Source organism: Salvelinus fontinalis, chromosome 40 (genome assembly GCF_029448725.1).
Source record: "Salvelinus fontinalis isolate EN_2023a chromosome 40, ASM2944872v1, whole genome shotgun sequence".
In the NCBI taxonomy this organism is placed as follows: Eukaryota; Metazoa; Chordata; class Actinopteri; order Salmoniformes; family Salmonidae; genus Salvelinus; species Salvelinus fontinalis.
The window spans coordinates 18367712-18383885 of record NC_074704.1 but is presented as its reverse complement, the minus strand read 5'-3'; the positions used below and the strand labels follow the sequence as shown (position 1 = coordinate 18383885).

The following is a 16174-nucleotide window of genomic DNA, read 5'->3' as shown; positions in this document are numbered from 1 at the left end:
AACTCTGGGTCTTCCATTCCTGTGGCGGTCCTCATGAGAGCCAGTTTTATTATAGAGCTTGATGGTTTTTGCGACTGCCCTTGAAGAAACTAAGTTCTAAGTTCTTGAAATGTTCCGTATTGACTGTCCTTCATGTCTTAAAGTAATGATGGATCGTTTCTATTTGCTTATTTGAGCTGTTCTTGCCATAATATGGACTTGGTATTTAACCAAATAGGGATATCTTTCTGTAAACCATCCCTACCTTGTCACAACACCACTGATTGGCTCAAACGTATTAAGAAGGAAAGACATTCCACAAATTCACTTTGAAGAAGGCACACCTGTTAATTGAAATGCATTCCAGGTGACTAACTCATGAAGCTGGGTGAGAGAATGCCAAGAGTGTGCAAAACTGTCACCAAGGCAAAGGGTGGCTATTTGAAGAATCTCAAAAATAAAATATATTTTGATTCGTTTAAAACTTTTTTGGGTTACTACATGATTCCATATGTGTTATTTCATAGTTTTGATATCTTCACTATTATTCTACAATGTAGAAAATAGAAAAAATGAGGAAAAATCCTTGAATGAGTAGTTGTTCTAAACCTTTTGACCAGTAGTGTATGTACTGATGTAATGGATCTAATCTACAGTGTTGCTCAATACATTCCTTACAATAAATACAGTACAAACCCATTTTACTACTGTTGTTTTACTATGAAGGCAGCCTCACGTTACGTAACTACAACAGTAGACGAGACATTGTGTCCTCTCGCTGCACAGCACGAGAAGCAATGTACCGAGCAGACTCACCACCCAGGACATCTGCTACCTAGTGTCCCCCTCTCCTCTCTTAACCCCCTGCAGTGGGTTTGCTAGTTTGATTAATAGAGTGGCTCTGAAAGGTACAGACCTCCTGCAGAGCCACCACAGTAGGCACCGGAGCAGGGGCCTCCCAGGCCTCCGTTAAGGACAGGGTCAGAGCTTCCACTACCCAGGGCCAGGGCTAGGGCGCTGGGGGTATGGGGGGAGGAGGAGGGAGAGCTGGGGTTGGAGGGAGCCCGTGCCGGCTGGTCCTCGAGATGTGTGGAACCTGGAGCCAGAGAACAGACAGAGAGAAAAGAGATGGTTATGAAAGCATAAAGAGTTCAAATATAGCCACCTCAACTATAGCCACCTCAAATATAGCCACCTCAACTATAGCCACCTCAACTATAGCCACCTCAACTATAGCCACCTCAACTATAGGCACCTCAACTATAGCCACCTCAACTATAGGCACCTCAACTATAGGCACCTCAACTATAGGCACCTCAACTATAGGCACCTCAACTATAGCCACCTCAAATATAGCCACCTCAAATATAGCCACCTCAAATATAGCCACCTCAACTATAGCCACCTCAACTATAGCCACCTCAACTATAGCCACCTCAACTATAGCCACCTCAACTATAGCCACCTCAACTATAGCCACCTCAACTATAGCCACCTCAACTATAGCCACCTCAACTATAGGGACCTCAACTATAGCCACCTCAACTATAGGCACCTCAACTATAGCCACCTCAAAAATAGGCACCTCAACTATAGGCACCTCAACTATAGCCACCTCAACTATAGGCACCTCAACTATAGGCACCTCAACTATAGCCACCTCAACTATAGGCACCTCAACTATAGGCACCTCAACTATAGCCACCTCAACTATAGGCACCTCAACTATAGGCACCTCAACTATAGCCACCTCAACTATAGTCACCTCAACTATAGGCACCTCAAATATAGTCACCTCAACTATAGCCACCTCAATTATAGTCACCTCAACTATAGCCACCTCAAATATAGTCACCTCAACTATAGCCACCTCAAATATAGCCACCTCAACTATAGTCACCTCAACTATAGCCACCTCAACTATAGCCACAGGCACCTCAACTATAGTCACCTCAACTATAGCCACCTCAAATATAGCCACCTCAAATATAGCCACCTCAACTATAGCCACCTCAACTATAGCCACCTCAACTATAGCCACAGGCACCTCAACTATAGCCACCTCAACTATAGGCACCTCAACTATAGCCACCTCAACTACTGTATAGGCGCCTCAAATATAGTCACCTCAACTATAGCCACCTCAATTATAGGCACCTCAACTATAGCCACCTCAAATATAGGCACCTCAACTATAGCCACAGGCACCTCAACTATAGGCACCTCAACTATAGCCACCTCAACTATAGGCACCTCAACTATAGGCACCTCAACTATAGCCACCTCAACTATAGGCACCTCAACTATAGGCACCTCAACTATAGGCACCTCAACTATAGCCACAGGCACCTCAACTATAGGCACCTCAACTATAGCCACAGGCACCTCAACTATAGCCACCTCAACTATAGGCACCTCAACTATAGGCACCTCAACTATAGGCACCTCAACTATAGGCACCTCAACTATAGCCACCTCAACTATAGCCACCTCAACTATAGGCACCTCAACTATAGGCACCTCAACTATAGCCACCTCAACTATAGGCACCTCAACTATAGGCACCTCAACTATAGCCACCTCAAATATAGCCACCTCAACTATAGCCACCTCAACTACTGTATAGGCACCTCAAATATAGTCACCTCAACTATAGCCACCTCAATTATAGGCACCTCAATTATAGGCACTTCAAATATAGACACCTCAACTATTGGCAGCTCAATTATAGGCACCTCAAATATAGTCACCTCAACTACAGCCACCTCAACTATAGCCACCTCAATTATAAGCACCTCAAATATAGGCACCTCTAGTACTGTAAGTGGACTATCCAGTAGGTTCTACATTGAAGAATGATCCTATATCATGAATAATTGAGAGAAAGAAAGATTATTATTACTATTTTGATGTATTTATTTTATTTATATTAATTTAAAAAGAATCTCTGGTAATATTTATTATATATATATATATATTCTATATAATCTTTATTTTATATATATATATATATATATATATATATATATATATATATATATATATATATATATATTTTCCCCTTTCTCTAAGCACCATTACAATACTTTTTTTTTTAAACTGTCATTATTGGTGTCATTTCTCACCCGGTTTTAGCTACAGTGGCCTTGTTCATTCATGCTAATAAAGCTTATTTGCATCTGACAGAAGAGTTGGTATGTTATGAAGACATAGGCCTACAAAGATCAGAGGGGGTTTTCTCTAAGTGTGCTGTACAGTACATTGGTGGACAGATGAATGATCTTATGATCAAGTGAATGGCTTTTCCATAACCTTTGGGGATTTCTAGCGTGAAGTTCAGGGAGATATGTGGGGGGTTTGTCACGTTCCACTCTTCTGTTTTTCTACATCCCCTGTTTCTGTGGTGAAGGCAGGGAAACATATGGAAACTCCGTGTCCACGTTTAAGAAGCACATATTAGGATGCCAGTGTTGCCTAAAGTGAAGGGTCATGTTTCAGAGACCCCAGCCCCAGTGTGATTAACATGACATATTGGGTTCCAAAGTCACGGACATGGACACATTACGTGAGTCGGAATGCGACCCTGGCTACGTCAGACATACAGTACATGCCTGTACATCGATGAAAGAGGATACGTCAGAACAACGATGTTTGAAGTATCTGAGGACGAAGTGGTTCCTTAACATTGGTTTGACGGTTGGTTAGTTAAATGGTTGCTAGTGTTCGAGTAGTAATAATGTATATAGACTGGGCAAGATTGAGTGTCGCTATTGATTTTATAAAGGGGGATCACCTAATGAAAAGTGATACTACACCAAAAGCAAACGTCATTTTTTCCTAGACTGTATTCATGGAAGTAGACATATTGAATACACCCAGGTATTGTTAGTCCAGCACTGACACGCAGTAGTTGTAATATGAGATCAATTGTTTTATTTTTGGTTTAAGAATGACTATTTAATGTTTAGTAAATTACTATGAAAACTGTCTGTCTTGTTGAGTATACGTGTCATAATTAAAAAAGAAAAATGATTAAAAGCTTTGCTAATTCGCTAGGAACAATGGAAATGGCTATAGTCACCATTCGGCCCGAAAGCCACACCATCCACAAATAGGGACATCATCAGCAACAACCGCAACAAACAAGCCACAATGAACTACAATGAACCCTTGAACATTTCAATAACATGTTATCTTAAGACCCGAGTGATGACAGGAGGAATCGTTCATCAAAGCCTAAGGGGATTGTGGGAACTGAGAGTGACCTCGATGGTCTTTCTCTTCTTTCTCAGTGCCCTATGTCTGTTTTTCTGGATGGCACGATGGAAGAATGTGAAATATGAGTCGTCTGGTGTGTGGCCCATGGTCCATCATTAAGACTGCCATCAGCTGACAACATGGCGACCGGCCACCGTTTCTGGCATCTCTCTGATTGATCTATGGCCAGATCCAAAATTGCTGCCCAGCTGCAGTCTTTCTATGCTCACGAACACTGGAGAGGCTGTCGACTAGGCCAGTGGTTCCCAAACTTTTTTGCTGACTGTACCACCAACTCAATTTACCCACTCGTGCATTTTATCAGTCGGCCTATGGTCTCATGAGTCTTCTCAAGTACACCGTGTGGATAGGCCAAGTACCCCCAAGGGTCCTAGTACCCCTGGTTGGGAACCACTGGACTAGGTGGCCATTTTGGTTCTGCGACAATGCTAACATAATGCATTAGGACCCATGTTGGCTGTAATACTGATCTCTGTTGCCTGATGACTGACTGACACGGTGCATTACGTCATGTGGTAGGCTGTACTGTACAAGTCTTGCGGAGTCTTGGAGGTTTTCTAAATGGGGCTGTATGTGCTGGTATAGTTGGAGAGGAGGGTTAAGACCTGGGCTGTTTGTTTGTGTAGAGGGTTGCTCTGGTACCCGTAGGCTCTTGGTGCCTCAGTGTGTGTGTATGTCTAAGTGTGTGTGGGTGCAATGTGTGTGTGTATGTGTGTGTGTGTGTGTGTTTGTGCAATGTGTTTTTAGATGGTCATTTGTAGAATGTCTATGTATAACGCACACGCCCATAACTATCCTTAGTTCGTATGTACACACCCTTATCCTCCTTATAAACTACCACTACAACTACTACTCAGAGTCCCCCTACGATCACATTACTACTACGCTGACAGGTCCCCCTATGGACTCTAACCCAGAGGTGTGGTGGTGGTGCTGAGCCTCTCTCTGTCCTCCATCTCTCCCATTTTAATCCCCTATCTGGCTTGTCCTCATCAGCTGACCTAGGATCAGTGGAGCCCAGCCCTGATCCTCCTGTTCACTCCCAGATTAACTTAGAGAGGGACTGTGGACAGCTGTGGCGGCTCACTCCCACTGCCTCCCAAATGGCACCCTATTCCCTATGTGGTGCACTACTTTTGACTGCACTACTTTTGACCAGAGCTCTATGGGCCCTAGTAAAAAGTAGTGCACTACACAGGGAATAGGGTGCCATTTGGGACACAGAGAGTTTATTAAGAAGAGTATGTTTGTCCAGATCCTCTAAAGCAGTCTGCTATGGGAGGATTCTGAGGAATGTGGGCTATGTGACACTGAGACTGGGACATACTTTGACTCAACAACACTGGGTCACGCACTGTCGCAGCACCTCAATGGGGTTGTGGCTTCAAAATTGCCGCTTGGCCGTACAGTCATGTTTGTGACTGAGGATGTCCTTTGTGGTCATATAGTGAGTGACCTTAGGTCATCATAGTCTCAACATCTTAGAAGAGGAGTCTGGGATTTCCTTCTAGGGACCTGTTTAGTGGTAGACTGATGAATAGGAGGGGAAGATGGGAGGAGGAAAAGGGGAGAGTGGGGTTGTAAAGTGGTTGCTTATCTTTCTACATCCATTGAGCTTTCTGAAACACGATATCCAACGAAACTTTAAGAGCTTTGAAAGGTTTGGCGACTGTATATGGGTGGTCTTTAAGTTTGTTGTCAGCGCCATTTTCTACATTTAGGCTCTCAATTGTAATTTGTCAAATCTATATATAGGATTGTATATATAGTTAAAGCTGCAATATCTAACTTTTTGGGCGACCTGATCAAATTCACATAGAAATGCGAGTTATAGATCGGTCATTCTCATTGAAAACAAGCAGTAGATCAGATGTGGTAGACAAGTTCTATGTGCGATATTTCTATGCTTCATGTGCTTTGTTTAGTTTTTTACGTCAAATACTCACACCAGTTTCAATCAGCTGAAAACACTATATTTTTGTTTATGGAAACGATATTTCACAGCGGTTTAAATGGTACAATGATTCTCTACACTATACATACTTGCAGGCATGTGGAGCGTGTGTGTGACAGACAGGATATTATCTGGACCGACATGAAGTGAGTGATTTTATCAGTGCTCTGGTGCTGGAAAATGTTTTGCAACATCCAAGTGTTTATAGGCCTGACATCTTAACATCCAGGTGTTTATATCCCTGACATCTTAACATCCAGTTGTTTATAGCCCTGACATCTTAACATCCAGGTGTTTATAGCCCTGACATCTTAACATCCAGGTGTTTATAGCCCTGACATCTTAACATCCAGGTGTTTATAGCCCTGACATCTTAACATCCAGGTGTTTATAGCCCTGACATCTTAACATCCAGGTGTTTATAGCTCTGACATCTTAACATCCAGGTGTTTATAGCCCTGACATCTTAACATCCAGGTGTTAATAGCTCTGACATCTTAACATCCAGGTGTTTATAGCCCTGACATCTTAACATCCAGGTGTTTATAGCTCTGACATCTTAACATCCAGGTGTTTATAGCCCTGACATCTTAACATCCAGGTGTTTATAGCCCTGACATCTTAACATCCAGGTGTTTATAGCCCTGACATCTTAACATCCAGGTGTTTATAGCCCTGACATCTTAACATCCAGGTGTTTATAGCCCTGACATCTTAACATCCAGGTGTTTATAGCCCTGCCATCTTAACATCCAGGTGTTTATAGCCCTGCCATCTTAACATCCAGGTGTTTATAGCCCTGACATCTTAACATCCAGGTGTTTATAGCCCTGACATCTTAACATCCAGGTGTTTATAGGCCTGACATCTTAACATCCAGGTGTTTATAGCCCTGCCATCTTAACATCCAGGTGTTTATAGCCCTGACATCTTAACATCCAGGTGTTAATAGCCCTGACATCTTAACATCCAGGTGTTTATAGCCCTGACATCTTAACATCCAGGTGTTTATAGCTCTGACATCTTAACATCCAGGTGTTTATAGCCCTGACATCTTAACATCCAGGTGTTTATAGCCCTGACATCTTAACATCCAGGTGTTTATAGCCCTGCCATCTTAACATCCAGGTGTTTATAGCCCTGCCATCTTAACATCCAGGTGTTTATAGCCCTGCCATCTTAACATCCAGGTGTTTATAGCCCTGACATCTTAACATCCAGGTGTTTATAGGCCTGACATCTTAACATCCAGGTGTTTATAGCCCTGACATCTTAACATCCAGGTGTTTATAGCCCTGACATCTTAACATCCAGGTGTTAATAGCCCTGACATCTTAACATCCAGGTGTTTATAGCCCTGACATCTTAACATCCAGGTGTTTATAGCTCTGACATCTTAACATCCAGGTGTTTATAGCCCTGACATCTTAACATCCAGGTGTTTATAGCCCTGACATCTTAACATCCAGGTGTTTATAGCCCTGACATCTTAACATCCAGGTGTTTATAGCCCTGACATCTTAACATCCAGGTGTTTATAGCCCTGACATCTTAACATCCAGGTGTTTATAGCCCTGACATCTTAACATCCAGGTGTTTATAGCCCTGACATCTTAACATCCAGGTGTTTATAGCCCTGACATCTTAACATCCAGGTGTTTATAGCTCTGACATCTTAACATCCAGGTGTTTATAGCCCTGACATCTTAACATCCAGATGTTTATAGCCCTGACATCTTAACATCCCTGGTATCAGATGTTAGTATCTGTAGGGCGGTGTGTGTGTATATGTGTGTGTGTACATGTACATTAAGGGCCCTTTCATAATATTGAGTTGCACAATCGTTCCACAGGGACCCTGACCCATGTTGACTCCAATGCTTCCCACAGTTGTGCCAAGTTGGCTGGATGTCATTTGGGTGGTGAACCATTCTTGATACACACGGGAAACTGTTGAGTGTGAAAACCCCAGCAGCGTTGCAGTTCTTGACACAAACCGGTGCGCCTGACACCTACTACCATACTCCGTTCAAAGGAACTTAAATGTTTTGTTTTGCATATTCACCCTACATACACAATCACATAAACAATCCATGTCTCAATTGTCTCAAGGCTTGAAAAATATTATTTAACCTGTCTCCTCCCCTTCCTCTACACTGATTGAAGTGGATTTAACAAGGGATCAATAAGGGATCATAGCTTTCACCTGGATTCACCTGGTCAATCTATGTCATGGAAAGAGCATGTGTCCTTAATGTTTTGTACACTCTCTGTGTGTGTGTGTGTGTGTGTGTGTGTGTGTGTGTGTGTGTGTGTGTGTGTGTGTGTGTGTGTGTGTGTGTGTGTGTGTGTGTGTGTGTGTGTGACTCTGACATCAGAGTCACTAGACAGGGAGAGTGAGAGAAGGTGAGAGAGAGAGGGAGAGAGGAAGAGAGAGAGAGAGGGAGAGCGAGGACGAGAGAGCGAGAGAGCGACGTCAGGAAAGGTGAATAAACGGCCAACCATGCCAGACCCAAGGATGTTTCAATGTGTCAGTCTGAAGGAGGGACAAAGAAAGAAAGAAAGAAAGAAAGAAAGAAAGAAAGAAAGAAAGAAAGAAAGAAAGAGAGAATTACAGTGGCTGGAGTAGCTTTGGGTGGCGGGCGAGACGGTTCACTTGAGCGTGAACGAGCTGACATTCTAATGGAATCTATAATGCATAGGGAGAGGGTCAGAGTAATAGTGTCCTATTTCTCTACTGCTGTTCTCTCCCTCCCTCTAACATCTCCTCCACTATCACACCATCATCCTCCCCATTTACAGATGTAGGACCTTCATTTGATCACTCTGTTGCAGGATAGCTTTGTAGTGTTGATTATAATCAACATTGATTATAATCCACATAATAATTCACATTCATTTGTTAATTTGTTCATTCATTTGTGTACCCATTAATCCATTCATTCATTACACTTAATCATTCATTCATTAACTGTTCAATCATTAACGAATTCATTCATTCGTTCATTCATTCTCTCTGAATATCAAATTGTTGCTTCTTAGTGAGCATGCTAGCTAGGAGCCCTAATCTTGACCTTCAGTGTTCACTCACCCTACCAAGGGCACTCCCCCACTAGGGGAGCTCAGGAATTAGTTGACCTCATGTCAGTGCACAACACACACAGCTTAAGCCAGCTTAAAGGAGCACTCCCAAATGTGTACGCAGCCCCACGGGCCAAATTCAGGTAAACCTGAGAGCCTATAAAACAAATTCAGATCTGCCATCACATAAACAGATAAGACACTTCCTAACGTTGGAGCATTGGAACATAAAGGTAATTTACTATCTATCAGGGTTAGAAGGAATTCCTAGATGTTTCTGATGAATGACTGTAGTGTGGAGTCTCTAGAACAGTCGTTTCATGTTGCCGTAAACTCCTCGTAAGGTGATCCGTACTAAGAGAAACTCAGCAGTATTCAGGCAGTTCTGTTGTCAACAGGAGAACTTCCTTGAACTCGTTGAAAAAACCTGAAAAAGTAGCCGTAGTGCTCCTGCTAAATGTTAATAAAAGCATGTGTCATGTACTAGTACAACAGACAATCAGAGCAAACCACAACACCATAACACCATCTCCCTGTGCAGCTAACGAGTTCCTAGTAAAAAAGCATGGTGAAAAGCCCCATAGGGCTGCATTTCCTGTGCAGTTTTCATGTAGGCCCATACTATTGTTGTTGACTGTTGGCTTAGTGCCACTGCGGTTTCCCGATCTATCAATACCCCAGAGCCACACTCCAGCCACAGAAAGTGTGTAGTGTGCGCTGCAGCCCTAAATGTAATGTATCGATGTGGCTTTCATTGATCGCTCTGTCAGCCACCTGCCTGTGTGTCTCCAGAGTGCCTAAAGGAGCAGACCAGATCCAAAATGGCGGCTGTGTAATGCAATATAATGAGACCAGTTCTAACAGGGCGGCATGAGGGCATGTCGATGCCTTGCTAACTGCTGTGACCTCCATGGCTGCATGGAGAATAAGCGTATTAACATGAGGGCAATTTACAGGTGGGCAAACAAGCAGCACTTAATGAAAATACCATGTTAGCATTATATATCAGCACGGTGAGGTGTAGTTAAATTAAATCTCTCTCTCTCTCTCTCTCTCTCTCTCTCTCTCTCTCTCCCTCTCTCTCTCTCTCTCTCTCTCTCTCTCCTCTCTCTCTCACTCTCTCTCTCTCTCTCTCATCTCCTCTCTCTCCTCTCTCTCTCTCTCTCTCTCTCTCTCTCTCTCTCTCTCTCTCCTCTCTCTCTCTCTCCTCTCTCTCTCTCTCATCTCTTCTCTCTCTCTCTCTCTCTCTCTCTCTCTCCTCTCTCTCTCCTCATCTCCTCTCTCTCTCTCTCTCTCTCTCTCTCTCTCTCTCTCTCTCTCTCTCTCTCTCTCTCTCTCTCTCTCTCTCTCTCTCTCTCTCTCTCTCTCTCCTTCCTTTACTTCACTGAGAGGAAAGAGGGATATATTTAGCCGGAGTTTGATTCGTTCTAAGAAGCGAAACAATGACGACACGTTGATGAGGTTGTACCTGATTTGGTTGTGTGGCTTCGTAATTGGACTGTTAAAATAAGACAGGCCATCAACCTTCCCAGTCTTTCTACATGATACATCTAACAAAGATGTGTCATTTTTTTATTTCCGCTTGTCCAATCTCCGAAACACTCTGCCAAATTTTCATTTGCATGTAATTACGGCTCAATAAAAAAAGCCATTATGTCATAGAAGAATATCGGAGTGAACATTCGCTGTTCTTTAGTTTTGAGGTTTGTCTGCCCTTTTCACAGACTATGTAAAGAGGTATCTTGTGCACCAGTTGGCTTGATAGGGGAACTACAGATGTCGGATCTACATTTGGTCACCCTGTTGCAGGAGTTTTGTGTGTTAAAAAGGCTTCCGAAGTTTGTATTTTCCACTTTGAAATTTCACACTAGATTTTCTTAGTATAACCCACATAATAATTCACATTTACTGTTGCTGCAGGTTTATTTTCCTCCGTAGCAAACTGGCTCAAACTAAGATCCTACAGCTGTAAGTAAATAAATATAAAAAGTTCAGCAATTCACCTCTCAAACAGTCTAAAAGCACAGTTGTAGCTACTTTAGCCACACCTGCCTGCCACGGCAGAAATACAGTATGTTTGGCATATTGCAAATGAGACATACGACCTCCCGCTCACCCGCACACCTTTTCCACTTCATGTTCATTATCTGTATTTAGAGTGTGTAATCAAGCATTGGGGCTCTCGGCATACTGCTGAGAGGTAGTGTGTGTCCCGTAGCGAAGACATGTTTCACCCGCTGTGAGTAGTTTGCCAGCACATACACACACATGCGAGAACATGCAAACACACACACATACACACCATACAGACAGGAGAAGACGTGTTGTGGACGCCAGGTTGCAGGGTCTGGCTCCCACACTCCTCCTTTCACTTGTTCCCTCTCTTCCTGTTATTATCGTGGCAGGCCGTGAGACAGCGTCTACTTTGCTCCCCAGTAATACTTTTAGAAGTGCATTTGGATCTGACTTCCTGTGTCAAGACGCTGTATTGAAGCACATGACATAAGTGTACAGTACATCTCTGAGCTCTGTGATGCGGGTGGGGCCCTAAATCCCTGACTTACGATCGATCATAAATGGATAAATGAAAAAGTTTATACCGTTGTACACCATGTCAGATTCAATCCTCCTGGGCCTGTAGTACTGTAGACACTGTAGTATTTAAGGCCAGGACCTGACCATGTGACCTGATCAGGAAAAGTCCCCTAGCCCCTACAGTCCATAGCTAGGGCCTGGAGTTTTCCCTAGTCAGGTAACATACGTAGGAAAAACTCCTGGCCCCACACAGAGCATTCAAGTAATAGTAGAGAGAAGTACTCTAAGTACACGTAACTGCCAAATTAAAGGAAACACGTGTGGTGGCCCAACGGCCTATTAAGACAAGTTAGGTTAGTGTTTCCTTTATTTTGGCAGTTACCTGTATAACATAACAGTCATTCTGACTTACCCAGTATCCTGAGTTGAGTGACGGCTCCGTGCAGACCGAAGAACATCCACAGGGGCCGGGAGTTGTCCACACACACTTGCATCCCCGCGTTGGTGCCATTGTGGCTCAATATCACCTCCCCTTCCTGATTGACCAGGAAGCCCAGTATATCACTGCTCTGGAGCAGCGTGGGCACTCGGCACACGGCCCAGAATTCCTTGCGGTCGACTAACGCCTCTGGGTTGTAGGGCAGGTCGCTAGGGCGCAGCACGGCGGGGTCGCATGATGTCACGCCGTAGGACAGCGATCCCGACCTAGCCGGGCTCGACTTGGTCACCTTGATGAACACGGTCTCGCCGGTACGCAGTGGCCGGTCAGTGAAGACGAGCGTTCGCTCCTCTCTGGCGTGCTCGGATCTCGCCACCGTCTGCTCGTCGAGCGTCTTGATGTGGGCACCGCGGAGGGCGTGGAAATGGAGGTCGCTTTCGAGGGAGTGTGGGAGGACAGAGGACTGCTGGGTGTTGAGGGAGTTCTGGGGGATGGGGCAGGAGGCGGAGGGAGGGGCCAGGTGGAGATGGGCGTGGTTATGTGGGTGAGCTGGGCCAGAGCCGTCCACTTGCTGCAGGTTGAGGTCACAGAGGCTGACAGAAAGGCGGGATTCATCTGCCTCACGGCGGAGAGAAGAGGAGCGTACGGTGGTGAAGGAGCGTGGACGGAGGAAGTCGGGAGGGACGATCTCACTCTCTGGAAGAAAAGAAGAAGGGAGAGAGAGGGAGAGAGCGAGGGAGAGAGAGAGAGAGCGAGAGGCAATTTTAGTTTCCATAATCATTGTAAATTGTGTTGAAATATAAAGGGAAAGAGAGACCATTATATCTAAGAAAGAGACGGAGAGAGATAAAATGAGGGATAGTCAACTAATAATAATACTATAGTGTTGCTGTGTTGTCATTTGTTAGTGTTAGAATTATTTGACAGTTTATATATCCGTTTCTGTTGCAATGTATTGTTTTGCCAACCTTGGAATATTCCTTGAATTGAAAAGAGAGAGAAACAGAGAGGAACAGAGAGATAATTAATGGAAGCGAGACACAAGCCAAGTACTAAAGAAAAGGCCCGAAATTGGCTGATGTTACAAACTAGTACGAGATGTAGGATATTGCTAATTAGCTGGTACAGCAGCAGAGGAACGTGTCATTTGGCTTGTTTAAAGATGTAGAAATTAATTTGAAAAAAATAGATTTGGTTGAGTGCTTTAATATCAATAGGGAGCAGAATCATCTCATTTCACATGAGGAGGACAAAGTGCTTCATTAACCAGCCTTGGATGATACCAAGAAAGAAATGAGTGTTTGTAAGACAGTGTGGGTGTATGTGTGTGTCTGTGTGTGTGGAGCTCCCTCCTTCTGCATTCCCAGCAGTCCATAGTACAGTATCATCCTTCTACAGTGAGCCATTTATATCTGCCAACACATGTCCCCCTTCACACAGTAGGGCGGGTAGTAGTGGCGCGCACGCACGCACGCGCGCGCGCACGCACGCACGCACGCACGCACGCACGCACGCACGCACGCACGCACGCACGCACGCACGCACGCACGCACGCACGCACGCACGCACGCACGCACGCACGCACGCACGCACGCACGCACACACACACACACACACACACACACACACACACACACACACACACACACACACACACACACACACACACACACACACACAGAGAATGCCCTGCTTATAGTCTCCCCCCTCCCCACCCCACCCCTGCTGGGCAGCTGCCTGTCTGAAAATAAGGTCTCTAAATGTGTAACCCCTCCACTCCCCATCAGCCCAGCGTTGGGAGAATTAGCCCTGGGGTGTATTCAATAGGATCCAAACAGAACCAAAATGGAAGCAAATGGAACGAAAAGGGGAGGCACCTACAGTACCTGAATTTGTCAAATAGAAAATCTAGTTTTCGTTGCGAAACGTTTTCCGTTTGCAACTGTTTGCTACAGTTTCGACTAATGATTACACCCCTGTCGGCGCTGAAGAGACATCCCCATCACTCAGACAGAGAGAGGAGCAGGAGGGAGAGAGGGAGGGGGGAAGGGAGGCACAAAGAAGAGGGACAGTCATTGCTCAGAGGGTGTAAGTGGATAAGGAAAATGAGTGACCAGACTGACCACCTTTGTTGATGGACAGAGAGAGAGAGAGAGAGAGAGAGAGAGAGAGAGAGAGAGAGAGAGAGAGAGAGAGAGAGAGAGAGAGAGAGAGAGAGAGAGAGAGAGAGAGAGAGAGAGAGAGACAGAGACAGAGACAGAGACAGAGACAGAGACAGAGAGAGAGAGAGAGAGAGAGAGAGAGAGAGAGAGAGAGAGAGAGAGAGATTGGGGAGATGGATAGCAAGGTAAGCGGGGGAGGGGAAGAGAAAGAAAATTACATTGTTGACCACCTCCTCTGCGAGGGCAGGAGATCAAAGAGCGAGAGAACGAGAAAGAGCGAGAGAACGAGACAGAGAGAAAGCGGGACCACCAAAAAATGATAGCGAGTGACCACCTCTTTTGAGATAGAAGGAGACCCCATCATTCAGAGTGAGGGAGCGGCAGACTGACAGAAAGAAAGAGAGAGAGAGAGAGAGAGAGAGAGAGAGAGAGAGAGAGAGAGAGAGAGAGAGAGAGAGATAGAGAGAAAGGATAAAAGCTAGCATCCACCAGTCCTCCCAGGAGAGGTCTAGCCAGGCCCATTTCTCCCACTGCTCCCTCTGAGGCCTGTCCCAGAAAGCCTTTTAGAGGCCAGGGCCAGCTCTGGACATAGATAAACCTCTTACCCCTTAATTACTACTCTCACGAGGCCTGCCAGACAGCCTGCCTGAGTGTGTGTGTCTGTGTGTGTGTGTCTGCTAATAACAGCAGTGAAACCACAGAGATCTAAAATCTCTCAGCCTGTCCCATCTGAAAGGGCTGAAAGGGACCCTGGCCAGAGTGGGATTATCTTCCACTCGGAAAGGATTCAAATGTATTTTGTCCTCATATGGACACCGTACAAATGTGAATGCCTGGCAAGGCAATGTAGGGTATTTGAATGTGTGCCAGAAAACCAACTGCTGTCCATTTGTGAGCTATTCAGCATTTTGGTGTACAATTCCTTGTCCACTTCAATGTGATGAACGGTATGACATTTAAATGTGTTAACAACAGCCAGAGAACCTATGCTGTCAAATGCGGTGAGGAGATTCTAATTGAGAACCGGTTGCGACCTGTCAGGCTGGCCAAGCTGGCTAGATTAGCAGAGCTTCGTCTTTCTTGTTGTTCACTAAGAAGATTATGTCCAGATTGTACAGGGGAAAAGAGAGGTTTCTGTTTTAGTGCTGGCTGCTATAAATGTTCGAGTCAAACCAGGATCCAGGAACCAGCTCCAACTCTTACCCAATACCAGATCATTCAATCAAACCTCACTAAATCACTTCAAAGAGGCACTGTAATGGAATATTTCAGTGGCCTACTGAAAGGCAACAACTGACTTCCTATACTAACTTTACATTTGAGGAATTCAGCAAGAGCTCTTATCCTAATTGACGTACAGTAGTGAGTGCATACGTTTTCCCACTTTTTCCCCCGTGGGAATCGAACCGATAACCCTGGCATTGCAAGCGCCACACTCTACCAACTGAGCCACACTTGCTACCTTTACATACTATACTGTGCGTGATTGACGGATGACATAATTAGGGTTATAGGTGCTCATTTAGTCTATCAAAAGACCAGAGAACAAAGACACCTTACAGTGTGTGATCCTCCGTTTAGTAGTGCTGATTCAATGTAGATCGTCCTCCAACTGCCATCCCTTTGATCAGTTCTCGCCTTTAAATCCAAGATGGCAGCCCAGTTTCCTCAAAGTCATGTCAAGTGTCAATTAGCATTAGCGGCTAATGCACAGACGGCTCTGGAAACGGACTGTATTAATGTTTC

At 44.7% G+C, this 16174-nt stretch overlaps 1 protein-coding gene across 1 annotated transcript in view; it reads right to left on the bottom strand.

Annotated features, from left to right (window-relative positions):
• The window catches only part of LOC129839336 (E3 ubiquitin-protein ligase NEURL1-like), a 72117-nt gene that overhangs the window by 5016 nt on the left and 50927 nt on the right, over positions 1–16174 (bottom strand). Inside the window, exons 4-5 of the mRNA XM_055906681.1 lie at positions 12240–12962; positions 896–1075 (exon numbers count right to left, since the gene is read on the bottom strand). Of these exons, the coding sequence (XP_055762656.1) occupies positions 896–1075; positions 12240–12962 (903 nt within the window). The remainder of the gene's footprint in view (positions 1–895; positions 1076–12239; positions 12963–16174) is intronic.